The 16392-nt window shown below is 44.4% G+C and overlaps 1 protein-coding gene across 4 annotated transcripts in view; it reads right to left on the bottom strand.

Moving 5' to 3' along the window:
* The window catches only part of herc2 (HECT and RLD domain containing E3 ubiquitin protein ligase 2), a 78438-nt gene that overhangs the window by 61675 nt on the left and 371 nt on the right, over window positions 1–16392 (bottom strand). For 3 of the 4 annotated variants that reach the window (XM_079505775.1, XM_079505774.1, XM_079505773.1), the window contains exons 2-11: window positions 15861–15969; window positions 12374–12467; window positions 12058–12189; window positions 6519–6741; window positions 5078–5178; window positions 2653–2794; window positions 1792–1896; window positions 919–1090; window positions 327–500; window positions 65–82 (exon numbers count right to left, since the gene is read on the bottom strand). In XM_079505775.1, the coding sequence (XP_079361901.1) occupies window positions 65–82; window positions 327–500; window positions 919–1090; window positions 1792–1896; window positions 2653–2794; window positions 5078–5178; window positions 6519–6741; window positions 12058–12189; window positions 12374–12467; window positions 15861–15932 (1233 nt within the window). In that variant the 5' untranslated portion in view covers window positions 15933–15969. The remainder of the gene's footprint in view (window positions 1–64; window positions 83–326; window positions 501–918; window positions 1091–1791; window positions 1897–2652; window positions 2795–5077; window positions 5179–6518; window positions 6742–12057; window positions 12190–12373; window positions 12468–15860; window positions 15970–16392) is intronic. The other variant, XM_079505776.1, reaches the window with a different exon arrangement.

The raw sequence follows: 16392 nt of genomic DNA on the forward strand, positions 1-16392 counted from the left end.
AATAAAATATAACTAAAAACTATTGACAACCTTAAGGATAGCAAAGAGTATATTTTTTATTTACCTGTATACTGCCGTGATCCTCCAATAAAGCACAAAGACAGAAAAAGTAATTAGTATCAATAAGGCTCCTATTTAACAATCTACAGAAATATGAATTGTATGTGAAGCTATTGTATCCATAGACAACCATCATTTTTATCAAATAGGGAACATGGAAGTGAGGGAACAGCCTACTGATGACCATGATGTAATGATGTCGTAGGAGTACAAATTAAGCATAAGACTTGATAAAAGACGTGCAGGTGTATTTTGTGTGTTGGCACCTTGTGCGAGGTAGGGGAGCTGCACTGTGGAGGGCTACATGGAGCAGCCAGGCGGTCCAGGTGAGCCATGATCACCACGGCCGTCTGCCGCAGGTCGATGGCCAGCTCGTTGTCCTGGGGCAGGGTCAAGTAGCGCAGGAAACTCTCGTTGGGAGTCAGAGGGGCTGTGAGGATCTGGGGGGGGGGGGGGGGGGGAGGGGGAGGCAACAACAATAGTCAGAGGGGCTGTGAGGTAGAGAGCAGCACGGGTCCAACCGGAACCGAATACCCGAGAGCCGAACCGAGAACCGAGCCAGTGTCTCTGGAGAGGATCACGTGTTTCAATCTCTCCATGGGACTAAAACAACAACTAATACAAGGGCTTTAAGAGGGCATTCCAAACCTCATTATCAAGTTATTAAAGTAGCATATGTGACCCAATTAAATTACTTAAAATTGAATTACTTTAACATAGTTCATATTTTCCAAATCAAAGAGTCATTTAGTCAAAAAAACACTGACATGGAAACGGAAAACTGTAAAGGATTTGGAAGACATTTTTAGAATGGGCTTCAGGTCTTAATGGGCAAAGTAGAGGCGAATAAAGGTTCACCTCGATCTCCTCCTCGGGGGACGGGTCCTCCTTACTGCTGTGGATGTTGTGAAAGCGCTGCAGGAGGGGCAGCAGCGGAGCGCTGGTTCCCTGGGTGGAGCGCTCGTTGTCCATCTCTCTCGTCCCGCTGTCCCACAGCCGCAGAAGGAGCAGGACAGCTGACAGGATCTGACTGGAATTAGAACACAACCAAAGAAAGTCAGTGAATACAGAGAGTCAGGTTCTCGGGACCCATTTATGGGTCATCCTTTTTTAGAGGTTGCTGACTCAGGAGTAAATATCGAGTAAATAATAGTTTCCTATATTTCCTTTTACAAAATATATAATTTCAAAAGGTTAGATTTTCTTCAGAAAAAAATCACACGTGTGAAGTAAGTGGTGCAACTCTGTGTGGGCGCCCCCGGGGGGGTCGCCGGGGGGTCCCCGGAACATCCAGACCCCCAGGAACGCGCACAGGGAGCCGGGCCTGTTCCGGCGAGCCGCCCCACGTCCGAAACGGTTGAGAAATGACAGTTACTGTGTAGGGGTCCCCAGGGGGTCCCTCTACTGTACTGTACTGTCACTGTACTGTACTGTCACACCTGAAATCATCATATATACAGTTAATGTGTGTGTGTGTGTGTGTGTGTGTGTGTGTGTGTGTGTGTGTGTGTGTGTGTGTGTGTGTGTGTGTTAGGCTGCGCAACAGTGACACCTGTTGGTGAAAACCAACCAAACGCTATTTTCGTGATCGGACACAGCCAGGGACGGACACAGCCAGCCAGCCAGTTACCCACAGACACACAGCTGCGTAAGGAAGTGGTTGCACCACTTAAAAAAACATCCAAAAGACCTTCAAAAACGTATTTAAAGATATTTAAAAGATCTGCGTACCTGAGTGTGCCTCTCTGAACGGCCAGCTCCAGCAGAATGGCCAGAGCCAGGTGCTGGTCCTGCAGGGGAATGTTGCCTTTGACACTGGCACTTCCATGCACATCACTGGACCCCACAAGAGACAAAACACGGCAAATGACACGTTAGGCTGTACAGTACCTACACAGTACACATGGATAAAAGCTAAATAGAATCTCACGAAAATGTTTGTATGACCACCAAGTCTACCCAAGTACCACCACCAAGATACCCATGTACCTGTCTAAATACTTCCTTAATGTCAACGAAGTCCACACCCACAACACCAGAGGGAGTTCAACAAAACATGTGCAACCCAGATTCGGCACAAACAAGGGACTAAATTAATTTCGCTCCTATGCCACCAAAATGTGGAACACCCTACCAACAGTCATTAAGACATGCAAATCCCTTGACACAGTTAACAGTTTTGTATTGAGTTGTACTTGAAATGTACTGTAATTCTCCAATCTGTTAATACATTCTTCAATCAAAAGTCTTAATGTGCAATTTGTGAAACGGATGTTTAGGAAACACTAGCGCTGTTTCCTAAACAATTAACACAATATGTCAAATTGTTTTGTTTTCGTATAGCTTTTGTAATATTATAGCTAATATTGTTCCTGCTGTTCTACATACCACCAACCAGGTGAAGAAATCACAGATTGGTGCTTTAACCTTTAAGACTATTAAGCTTTTTATGGAAAATGCTTCTGAACATTTAGCTATTTTTACCATCTTAAATTGTGACTTAAATGAATGACAATCTACAAGCGCAATGCGTCGCAGACAGGATCCTGTAACAGCACAGAGCACAGAACAGAGCACAGAATATTGGCCGACCTGAGGAATTTGGTTGCCCTCTCAACAACCTCGAGCCACACTGAGGACACAGTTCCTTCATCGAACAGCGTGGCCTCTGGTAGAGCACGCAGTGCATCCAGAGACTCCTGGAGAAGCTCGCTGCACAGATCTGCATCGTCGCCTGGAACGAGGAGAAATGTTAGACAAACACACTGCAAAGATAGCACATCAGCAGTGTATCAATTACTGATTATCAGGTTATATTACTGGGTGGAAACCTTGTATGTCAAAAACCGTTCCTTTTTATATTATTTTTAAATTGTTAAAATAGGCAATCTTCAAGATAACACATCTCATCCGCATCGTGGCGTGTTATGAGCTTGTAGATCTGCTCATTTCACAACTTTGGAGCGACACTCTTGTAGGATGAAGTAAGGCACTCATTTATGAAAAAACATTGATTGGTTGAAATATGAAGATACAGCGAGAGGTCTGCTTGAAAGCAACAACATAGAATGTTGAGGCTAAGAAGGCTTTTGGGAAACGGTTTTAACCAACTTAAGGAATGTTTCCTGAAGCCAGTTAGGTTAGGTAGCACTTAACACTGTGCAGTGTGCACTTAACCAGCTGCTACTAATGAAGATACTGCATAAGATCGTAAACTCAGAAGGCTTTCGGGAAATGGGTTTGCTACTACACAGTACCTTAGGAGGCTCTTACACACCTGCGTAAGCTACGCACGACCTGAAATCGCTTTGCGAAACCTGGCCAAGAACATTTCGGGCAGGATGACCTTCCTCATTGTGTGAACTGGAAATTGAAATTTACTTATGAAATTGCCAATGTTTATGCTGTGAAGCATCCGTGTTACAAAATATTGTCAATTCAAAATGCTATCCTTGCATTCCTTATTATTAATCTGTATAATCAAAAAAAGTGTCAGTTATTCATTCATTATGAATCTGTACCATCTCAAATGTAAGCTTGAAACCTTTCTTTACAGAACACCTCATGTGTCAGTGGTCGCTGGTCGCATTAGCAGTTTCAACAATGTTTGGAACAGGCTGTGTAATGACAGAAGCCTGTCCTTAATTAACCTTGCAGCACTGCAGCGAGGAAAGGAAATTAATTCATGACAAACATACTGCTAAGCGCAGTCTTGCATCCATCCCTCAAGAATACATCTTTGAATAATTAGTTGTGGTTTGGTAACTTCAGTGAATTCCAAGGTTTGATTTCTAGCAGACTTACAAACTCACAAGTCACGCTGCGCAGCATTCTGAGATTGTAGACGTTTTCGTTTTTGTTGTTCGGTACACAACATCGGCATGCAATTTTGCAACCTAGTATACAACTAAGCATACGACCCAGTGTACAGTAAATCAGGCTAAATAGCGGGTCCAACAATACTCTGGACTTGCAAGGCGAGAATAATTCTGCAAAGACTGGGGCCGGTTAGAGGGGGTGTGGGATTCGACATAATCAGCTAGAAATGTGTTCATTCAGCAGGTGATAGGTGGAAAAACTCCAGACAAGTCATAGTGAGAGTGGCTTTCTGCTACGCCCCTGTTATTTCTACAGTACATTCCAGGAATGTAGCCAGACAGGGGGGCGAAGGCCTGCGGCTCAGCTGTATGTTTGTGTGTGTGCGTGTGCGTGTGTGTGTGTGTGCTGCTCATGTTACAGGAAGCCTACAGTGGACAGCCAGGCACTTTGTTCCCACCCAGACCCCATGGACTGGCTATACACTCAGCAACACATCAGCATACTGTACAAGTGTACATATGAATCAAAGCATCTCTACTGGCTTACCAAACAGGTAAAACAACACATTTGGATCCACGTACAAAAGGCAGAAACTGGACATTCATACCCAGGCTCCATGCACTATACGGTCTGCAAATGTCACATAACCTTGACCCAACAATGATCAAATTTAGCATCTGAACTTTGTTGACCTCCTGGACATCTCAGTGAAAAGTAAGCAGTTATCTCTCTGTCAATAAATGGGAAAGTATCCTATTGCAGTGGACCGGAGACTCTGCTGTAGTCTGGTTCAACGGCTCATTCTTCAGAGCCGGGGTCCACTCTCACCCCTAAGCAATACAGGGGGTGGATTATCAAATCAAGGCCTGTAACACAACCTCAGCAGTGCATGGAGGAGACTCCGACCTTGTTGTCTCCAGGGAGGCTTTATGAATGACATGCTGACTGACACCCAGGGCTCGCTCACCCCACCCCCTCCCCAAAAAGTCACCCAGTCCCTCATCCAGCAGACACCACACGAGAAAGTGTTGCGCAAATGTGCAGCGTTGTTTACCCTGGACAGCATGTGACAGTGTTGTGACACAACTCTCTCAAAACAGATGGTGAGCCGAGTGTTAAGAAGGAGTGTCATCGGCTACGAGTGTCACAACAACCCACTGAACCAAGACTCCTGGCTGTATTCTGGAAATGTGCTCACCTGACCTCCAGGCTCTGCGCAGGAAAGCAAAGGCAAAGGACAGCGCTGCCCTGGAGCCCACTCTGGCCAGGCCTTCAACCCCTTTACTGACTGGACGAGGGCTGGAAGCACACAAGGACAACACAACCGGGATTAGGGCTGGCCATATGGACACAATCACACATCAAAAAAAAAATTGTATTGAGGTACAGTACCTCAATATCACAAATCTGACAAAGTTATAGGGATGAGTATATTGATGCTTTCTTAACATATTTACACAATGGAATGGGTTGTCTGTCACAGTAGTTGACTCCAGGTGCCACATTTTGAATGTATTAATGTTCTGCCCAGGGGTAATGAGAATTGTATGAGAATCCTAATCTCAATTCTTGTGGAGGAAAATTGATATTCACATTTGAGCAAGAATCTTCAGCACTAATAAAAAATAGTCACGGTACATGTTGCAGAGACCGGATGCTATTGTTGTGACACAGCTCTGATACGGAATTCCGTAGGGAACACTGATGCCTCTGTCTTCATGTGATATCTATCTGTGACTGATTCAGAGTTGCAGCTGTTTCTCCATCTACTGAGTGGATAATGAATAATGATGAATTGATGATGGTGTTTAACCACTTGAACTTGAGTGTCTCTATTCCGGGTCATCAAAAATAGCTGATCTATATAAATCGCCTATTTTCAATGAACACATTTGATGTAGAGGGAAATACTCGCAGGCCTAGGATAGTGCCCTGTGAGACCCCCAGTCAACCATGTACAGTATGTAGGGTTTAAAAACGGACATGTGAGTCTACATACAATACGGTAACGTTAGCTCTGGTCCATAGCGTTAGAAGGAGGTCTCCTTAACGCTATGGTACTTTTGATCCTTTCCCCTCACAGCCACGGTAGTGCAGCGGCCACAGTCTCTCGTCTTTAGTAAAAATCAGACACGTCTGAAGTAAGTGGTACTGTACTGTACTGTACTGTACTGTACTGTACTGTACTGTACTGTACTGTACTGTACTGTACTGTACTGTACTGTACTGTACTGTACTGTACAAGCCCTCCTCCCTGGCCTGTGTGTGTCTGTGTGTTAGGCTGTGCAACAGTGACACTTGGTGGTGAACAAACGCTATTTTCGTGCTTGGACAGACAAACAGACCCAGGGACACACATAGCTGTCTATCTATAGGAGTGGTTGCACCACTCAAAAAAAAAAAGAAAAATACACTTTCGCTATTCACCAAAACAAAGACGGTTTCTAACGCTATGGACCAGAGCTACTGTAACGCCACCTGTTATTGTGGTCTGGGCAGGCCATTCCAGCGGTACCCCATTTCCTCCACAGCGAAGTTAAGGCAATCTACAAGCTCACAACTTGTGGGCTTGTAAGACTGGCGATTTTCGGCACCTGACATTGGCGCGCAGCAAAGTACAAAATCAGGTTTAACGTCACCTCTTATTGTCAGCGGTGGGCAGCGGTGGGCTGGGCGGGCCCTTCCAGCGGACCTTGTAATTCTCCTCCATCATACTGTGGCTCAGGGAGATGAGGTAACGCTCCAGGATGACCAGGCGCTGCCGCAGGCGCTGCGCCGACAGCGTGCTCTTGGCCATCTGGGCCGACAGCTTCTGCTGGTCGTCAAGCAGCACCATCAGACACTCCTTCAGCTCCACCTCATCTACATGCGCGCACACACACACACACACACACACACACACACACACACACACACGACAAAGTACAATATAATAAAATGTGAATAAACAATGCAATCAAAACCGGTGAATTTGAATCCCATATCTGCGCACGCACACACGCCTACGTGCACACGCACACACACACAATTTCATGAGATCTGGCAGCTGCAGACGGATGTGATAGAGTAGCTTATGTTGTTGCTGCCCTACAAGAGTCTCAAGAATTTCATTCAGAGAGTCACGTTATGTAATGCCACAGGCCTCACAGTCCTGTGAAATTATAATGTCTGCACTCTGCAGCACAGGGATATAAAAACAACTGTGATTTATAAGACGCTTGTTAAATTCAAAAGTACCAAAAGTACCTACTGTACTGTTACGGCAGTGTTAACATCCACGCTCTTTGCGCGTGCACGCACGCACGCACGCACGATTTGGAATGGAATCACACCGAGCGCAAACGAAAGAGTACAGTCCCAAACGGCATGTCACATGTGTGCAGTCACAGTGTGGGATAGTTAGGTTGTGATTCGCCGGCTCAGGTAAGAAGTGTGTGACACTACTGTGCTTTCCTATGACACGGCGAAGACCAGCACGTCTTCACTGAACAAACACTTTATCCAACCCTTCCTTTTTCTCTCCGCTGTGTCTGACAGTCGGAGACTATGAGGCGGGGGGACGCTCCTATTACCAGCCTCACTACAGTACACACACTATTTACCCTATCCGCTACTACATGTGAAGGGCACATTAATGGGTTTAAAAACACAGTTGAAACATGAAGTGGAGGCCGTCAAATCCCGCAATTTCCTTCTTCACATTGCCGCCGCAAAGGCAAAATTCTAGTTATATATAAATGATATTTGTAAAGTGTCAACTTTGTTAAAATATGTCCTATTTGCTGACGATACAAACTTGTATTGTTGTGGCGAGAATTTGGAGAAGCTTAAGTTCTGAGTACAGTAGAAGGGGAATTGAGAATTATAAAAAGATGGTTTGACAATAACAAGTTATCATTGAATGTAGATAAAATGAAATTCATAATATTTGGTACTAGAGAAATCAACGATCAAGCCACACTTAAAGGAGCATTCAGTGATTTTGGTGATTTGGAAAAAAAACCTGGTCCGCCCCGGACCATGCACACGCACTACAGTGGGGGAAGTACAACAGACCAACAGCACGTGCACCAAGGCCCGCACCACTCGATCATGATTGGAGGAAGGCTCCTCTCATCCTGATTGGATGAAGGCTTTGCCACCCAAAGCCCAAACCGAAACTAGGGTTGTTTGACCCCAGGGGCTCACTGGGGACAGGGAGGAACTCCTTATATGGTCAGCACACTTTATAGTAGGGAGGATTATCCAAAAAATAAGAAAAAATAAGTGATATTTGAATTAAGTGAAATCACTGAATATACCTTTAAAATAAACGGTATGGAAATTGAAAATAAGTAAATGAGTAAATGAAAATAAATTATTGGGTGTAATAATAGATGATGAACTAAGCTGGAAAACCTCAGTCAGAAATCACTCTACTTGTTATATTGTTCACTCAGAGTTCCACACATCACTTACTGTGTGGAGATGGGGAAACACATACACAACAAATACAAACCGTATTTTTATATTACAGAAGAGACTGGAGCCATAAGAATAATAAATAGATCTGATACCATTACAAGCTGAGGGGTATACTGATGTTTGAAATCAAAACAGCAAGAACCAACATTAAAAAAAAGATGTCCATCACATTACATGGCAACAGAAATATGGAATAGTTGTGATAATGACCACAAAAGTTGCAATTCAATCTATAAATTCAAGATTTTGTTTTAAAATAACATAGTTGAAAAATATAAAACATTATTATAAACCTCTTATAATGCATTATCTCCACCATATGATTCTACCAAATGTCAAAGTGTTGTTGTTCGTTTCGTTATTACTTGTATTAAAGTAATAAAAAAATAAAAAAAGCTAAAAAGGGTAGGCACTATAAGCTACGGCTTCAGCCTACACCTTTTCGGTCCAAACATCTTATGTAAAGTTTGCTGCAATGCTGTAATATATCATGTACATGTTTTAAGACCGAAATAAACCATTCATTCATGCATACAGTATCACCAAAAGCATGGGAGGCATGCACAATTGTTTTAATTAAGACCTTGTACTTTAGTGTTTTTTGTGATCTTTAGACTATAATAATTGGGATGCAAAAATGAAATGGCACGGACAATTACTATAAGAATTACACGCCAAGCAGCACTGCTGCATAAAAACCTCTTGTGCTCAGAGAAAACAAACAAGGGCAAAGACAAGGGCATATGGCGTATTGATAAATAAAATAACACAAAATATATAAATGATTGGCTTTGCCTCACAAGTAGTGCAGTTGCCTTTCAGGGGCAAGTCATCAAAACTCACTTAAAGGTCATTACCGCTTGCCTCACTGCAATTATTATGCCATGATGAACAGTACCCTCTACCCACACCATCACCCTTCAACTCACAGCCAATCCAGTGTGAACCTTATCAGGCATAAGAAAGAAAAAATATTCTATATTATCATCCTTATATGATAGCGTTACAAGGGAGGACAAGACAGGCAAAAAATAGCAGATATGGAATCCACTTAAGCTTTATGTAAGCCAGACTGGCTAACCCTCTCCATGTGCCCTGAAGTTCAGTGAGCTGCACTCTGCTGCCAGCTGCCCGTAGCTCTATACATTTTCCTGCCAGGGAAAAGTGTCTTGCTATTCATTATGCATTACCCACGGCTCCATAAAGAATAACTAAAGCTCCAACACAGAGTCACTGACACATTCATAGGGGCATGTCTTCACTGTCGGGGCGGAAACCTTGTACAGTATGTCCATTGTCCAACACCGTTACTTTTTGGGAAATGGAAAGAAGAACCTGTGCTACAATGGATCCAATGTAGTTATGTAGTCATAAGCTCTTATTAATACTTTTCATTGGTTATTAAACCCACAGACAGACTTAACCAGTTTGAACTGGTGTCTCAACAAAAGTCTAATTGTTTTAAGAAATCACACCCGTGTGAAGTGAGTGGGGGGGGGGGGGTCCCCGGAAGTTCCAGACCCACAGGAACGCACCCAGGGGTTCCGGTGTGCCACCCCGCGACAGAGTTACTGTGTGGGGGTCCCTCTACTGTATCCTCTACTGTACTGTACTGTCACTGTACTGTACTGGCACACCCGAAATCATACAGTTAATATGTGCGTGTGTGTTTGTGTGTGTGTTAGGTTGCACACATGTGGTGAAAAACAACCATGCTGTTTTCATGCTCAGACCCACCCAGCCAGCCACACACTCACCTACCCAGCCACACACATAGCTCAGTAAGGGAGTGGTTGCATCACTCAAAAATATTGTCGCATCGCAACTTGTAGATCGGCTATTTTCAATACTTTCTACTGTGACACTCTCACATGACAAAGTATAAAATAGGGCATGTGTTATATGGGGAGATAAAATGTTTCTGCCTGACAGCAACACCATCATAATGCTCTTCCAAATAGAATCAGCATTGAAAGGAGATTTTGACGAACAAGGGTGCGCAGCACTTCTACTAAAGAGAGCACAGCTTTTTGACAGCCCTGTGGTGGAAGAGGGACCCCTGGTTCTGTAACAATAGATCAGTCCTGGGCTATATGGGTTGAACAGACTGCTGACGCCTGCACATTCTACACCTCCGAGCACTCAGCGGGAGAACAGGAAGTAGGCTACGATGTTTGAAACCGAAATATCAATGGCAGAGGAGCACTTGCACATAAAAGTGGTCTCAATTGTGCCCACTGCACTCACATGCAATCGTACCAGTGCAGAGCAATCGTACCAGCAGAGAGCTGTATGTGTGTGTGGGGGGGGGGTCTCAGATCTAATGGCAACATCCTGGGCTCAAATCTGGCTCATGACCTTTTTAACAGATGTCTCTCTCTTCACTCTTTCCTGCTGTGGTATCCAATAGAACAGAAACACCTAAAAAATAACCTTGAAAAGACACACACACAAAAATTTAACAATGGTCCTTTTGGTCTGCAATACAGTTTGGTTACAGTATAAAGAATTACTGAAGCAGGTACAGGACCTTTATTTCTTGTAGTTCTTTAATATAACTCACTAAACATACAATTTTGTGGTTCTTTGTGGCACTGACACACACACACACACACACACACACACACACACACACACACACACACACACACACACACACACACACACACACACACACACACACACACACACACACACACACACACACACACACACACACACACACACACACACACACGATACCCTTGTAACTCAGGCAGTTAACACGTTAACTACATAACTGCAATCCAGGTTTCGAATACTGGCACTCACTGTCCTTTCTAAATTAAGCAAAACGTGCTATAATAATAGCTTTAATAAACACACACACATCTCCTCGGAATGAGGAGTCTGCCTCTGTGACTCAACTAAAGCTGTGTCTCAATAACGAAAACAACCCAACCCCCCAGCCCACCATGCTTATCTCCTACCAGCAGACCATAGTCCCACCCAGTCCTGCCAGTAAACAAGAGCCTACATTAAAAGTCATGGACGCTACCCACTATTGGATCGCATCACAGCGGCCGGCTACCCAGATTACCGCCGGATCCTGGAGGGGTAAAAATAACCATTCTGACCTGCACACTGTGTGTAGACACTTGAGCTGGCACACACTTCACGTGCCAGTGAAAGCGGCAGAGGGGTCAAATTGACAGTCAGAATAGCTGGCTGTGGTTTTTTTTTCTTCTATTGCTAGTTTTTTTTTTCTATTGATAGTTTCAAGTGAAGATTGACAGGAAAGAGGGAGAGGGAAGGGGAGAGACATGCAGCAAAGGTTGTGATGAACGGGACACGAACACGCGACACGCTGCCAGGCCAGAGCCCATATGTGGCATGCGCCTGGACCACCAGGCCACCGGGCGCCTGGACCACCAGGCCACCGGGCGCCTGGACCACCAGGCCACCGGGCGCCTGGACCACCAGGCCACCGGGCGCCTGGACCACCCGGGCGCCTGGACCACCAGGTCACCGGGCGCCTGGGCCACCAGGCCACCGGGCGCCTGGACCACCAGGCCACCGGGCGCCCCAGCTGGCTGTGTGTTTGACCAAAAAAAAAAGAGGCCCTGTATCACATTTGGATGCAGCGGATGCAGGTGCTGCCAGCACCGTGCTGTGGTAGTCACTGCGATTTGACTCAACCGGCATTCAAATGACAAAATACATAGGACGGCTCACCCGGCTGCCGCCCCCAGTCCCACGTCTCGATGATGGAGTGATGGACGGACGTGGATGTGTCCTCTTCCTCTTTTTTCTCCTTGTCGTTGGACTCGTCCTTCTTCTGGGCGCCAAAGCAGTCAGTGCAGTCTTCTGCAGAGTCGGAAGGACATTTTAGGCATTAGATGCATACTGCACTCGGATTGCGGTCCTGTCTCTATTATCAAGTTTTCAAGGAATCGTTTTTTCAGAGTGTTGACAACCCACAGTGCCACACATAAATGGTGCTATCCATGGTGCATGCCAGACATAAATAGTGCTATCAGTGCCATCATACCTGGGTGAGCAGACTCCTCACCATTGAACGATATCTCCTCATCCTTCACCATCTCGTTCCACATCTCGCTCAGTCCCTCTGGAGAGAACGCTCGCTGCAAAAGAGCACAAACAAAATCTGCATTAATTACACTTTAACTAAACATTTTCAGTGAATAGCATTTTGTGAACATTTTGCTGCTGCAAAGTATACACAGTGCACACAGCGGACAATTGCAATCCATTACCAGACATGATGGATCCAGTGCGACTGTGTTATGACTGGTATGAATCATAGCATTGCTATACATAAAATGTTGCCATGATGATTTGAGCCATCCCAAAATCCAATTAGTAAAATACAACGTATATTTATATTTAGTTTAGACAGTCTAATTATCCTACTATAGCTATCGTGAAACTAACTCAACTGACCAAAAGATATTAAAGGGCTCTAAATTCGTCCCTGCCGTTACCCGCAAGTCAGCCGCTGCCCTAAGATTATAGTATAGGAGCTTACTCTGTCCCTAAATAGTATTTTGGTCCAGCGTCACCCGCTATCCATTATGCCGACACCGGTATTTGCGCCTAGAGGTGTGGTCATGGGCGTGTTGACAGGCTTCCCCTAAATGGCTATTTTGGTCACACACATTTGGGAAGGCGCATAGTGGAGTTTAAAAGCACCCGTAAGCCGTAATGCCATATTAGTTTGGTATAGAGCGGCGCGCGCCGCGCACCTGCAATGGAGATGTCCGCGGAGTCAGGCTGCTTATTCTCCTACGCATCTCTGATTGTAATTTTCCTATAATCAGCAGAAGCGAGTGCCTGTCAATTCCTTGTGTCCACTGTGTTTATATAATAGTCTAGTCAAAGAAGTTGTTTGACTTGTGCCATGCATTGTGCACGATTCCATTTGCTCGTTCAGTTTCATCACCCCAGCACACAGCAAATGGGGTTTAATCTGATTTCCTGAACTTTCCTTTTCACTTAATACCGTTTCGTAGAGACACAATACACGCACGATATATACCAAATGAAAGCTCAAACTTTGTGGATTACACAGCACTTTGAAATTTGAGAAAATGAAAATGAGCGAGATCTGAGCAAGTTGTGACTCAATGAAAAGTGTTTTTGGCTCTGTGCGCTGTGGGGGGAAAAAAAGAAAACGGCCTGGGGGGTGTGCAGTACAAGTGAGACTTCAAGGCAGTGAAGCATGACTCTTCCATGGGCTATGAGCATAGAAAAAAAAGTTGTTGTTTTTTTTCGTTGGGTACTAGATATCAAGGAATTATTGGCTCTTAAAGCCATTGTGGTGGCACTGACACTAGTGCTGGCCACCCCCGGTGTCCGGGGCCCGGACAAAAGAGGTGTTACACCTAATGGGGGCTCGAGCACGCACGCACGCACGGACGCACGCACGCACACACGCACACGGTCCAAAAGTTTGCAGCGTTGATTCCGATGCGGTTTATGATGATCAACATTATTCAAGTGAAATGCGTAACAGCAATATTGGGCCACTATAGCTAAGTACCAATATGTACTGTACGACACAGGGATTTACCGATGGAATAAAGGTTATATATCTTATCATCTGATCATCTATTGATACAGTCGACAGACAGACAGACAGACAGACAGACAAACAGACAGACAGACAGACAGCAGTGCTGTGAGCAGTGAGCACAGCTGTCCTGTGCTCTCATTGGCTGTAATACAGGCTCTTCTCGGGGCGCAGTCGCAACCCAGTTCAAACTGTATGATGTCCAGTCGACGACAGAGTCAAATATCAAACCTGCTAGATAAGATATTCAGAAACGATCTGGAAGGCGTCGGCGAGCGCTTTTATCGGCGCTGGATCTTCCCGCAACTCCTTTCACACACAGCGAGCAAAAACTCGGCGATCAAAGCCCGATCTTGCATCAGATCAGGCGAGCGCCGAAAATGCTCCCTGACAGCATAATCGGAGCAAATATGCAGTGTGCAGTGTGTACGAGCCATAAACAGAAGACAGGACCTTTTTTTCCACACAAGTTACAACAACTCTAATGTATATTAATGACAAAGGTCAAAAATACTGTAACTTAACGAGGGCCTACCAAATATAAACAATTAGCTCAGAAATGTTGTCCTCCTTTAATAAGTCATGTAGTAAATAAACAATAGTACCAGTAAAATCATTTCCCCACACAACATTGCTTCACACAGGAATGACACCGGTCAGAAATCCAACTTGTACTTTCCAAGGATCTTGGTTTCAAATATCAGCAACATGTGAACTCAAACATGACACTGGACATGGAACAGACACGTTGGCTGTATTGCCATGGTTGTGATGGAGACAGCTCTAATAGTAAGATAATGATACACATGTCTGTCTATGCCATTTTAAACTCTCATTTAGCCATCCCCAATTCATGTTAATACAGGTCAGGGTGAGTCCCAGCCAATCAGAACCGGGTCTAGGGAGACCAAGAATGACACAGGACAACTCAAACAACCACCAAGAAATCAAACATGACTGATTTGGCAACTTCAACCCAGTAAGTTGGGAAAGGTCAAATGTGCATTGATTCTGTCTTATCAGCATCATTTCAAAAATAGCAGATCTACAAGGTCACAACATAATGTGGTGCAGCACGTTGTGAACTACAGTAGAGCAGGTGAATAGAGCAGGTGACAGCCTCTTTTCCATATGAAGTGACTGCCAAATGGCATTAATCATTTTCACACACACACACACACACACACACACACACACACACACACACACACACACACACACACACACACACACACACACACACACACACACACACACACACACACACACACACACACACAGACTTGTTTTTGTTCTTGCACAACTGGTGAAAACAGAGAAGATGTGTGTGTGCTGAGGTTGGCTGTATTTTGGACTCCTACAGATCTTAGTCATGGTGTGTAATGCCCAATTCTTGCACCATCATGGTGTGTTTACATCTTTGTAACAGCATGGCAAGACATTCAAGCAGGGGGGGGGGGGGGGGGGGGGGTAACACCATTACTCCCTTTCACCACCATAACAACTTTGTAAGTGTAATAGCCTGTTCTAAGAAAGCCACCATGAGAATATAATGACTATAATCTAATAACAGCAACAAGCATCACTCAGAATTGCTTTGCGATAGGTCAAATGTCTAAAAACGACAAAGTACATTTCCATCATCACAGATATGAATGACTCCCACAGGGAAAGTAGCTGCTAAGCTGTCACATGATAAGCTAAAATAACACTGACCGGTTATAATAGTAAAATAGCCACAGTTAACCATTAGAACTTGACAAGTGACATGACATGTCAATGCAACTGAATGTGTAGGTAGGCTATTACTGATCATTGTGAAAACAGAAAATTAAATAATATTATAAGATCAACTGACTGACATGCTATGCCATTCTATTTTCTAAAAGCAAACACGACATGAAAGTCTTTCATATAAATCCATCCCCTGTGAAGGTCAACTTACCTGCAAGTCTATCTTCAGCCATTTGTCATGAAATCTTAGCTGAGCATCGAGGGTAAAAGATGGAGGAGGCATCTTTCCCTCTCCTCTCCTGGCTGCAAACGCAGCCTACCTGCAGGACAAAACAGTGTCACATACAATGTCTTTGCCACACAATATAGGGGTCCATTGTTGTGGGTGTCCTTTTCACAATAACCTCTATGAAAACATTATGAAGATGACATAATAATAACAGCTATCGACATGCATGGACTGGCTACCTATAGGCTACCAAATTAGCTACAGCCTTCTGACTCGCCTGTGCACATACTGTATGTAACATTGCAATTGCATTTCTATAATTTGAACAACAAAACTGATTTCTACGTTCAAGTGGAAACGTTAGTTGGTAATGTGACGTGAACTGGTGAGGTGATTAATAACATATGGGCAGAAGACCACAAAAAACAACTATCACTGTGTGCTGGGGATCGATCAACCCATGCTAATCGATTCACCGGTGAGGTTATAACGCTATTATGCACTGACATTGATG

The sequence above is a fragment of the Electrona antarctica genome, assembly GCF_951216825.1.
Source record: "Electrona antarctica genome assembly, chromosome: 7".
NCBI lineage: Eukaryota > Metazoa > Chordata > Actinopteri > Myctophiformes > Myctophidae > Electrona > Electrona antarctica.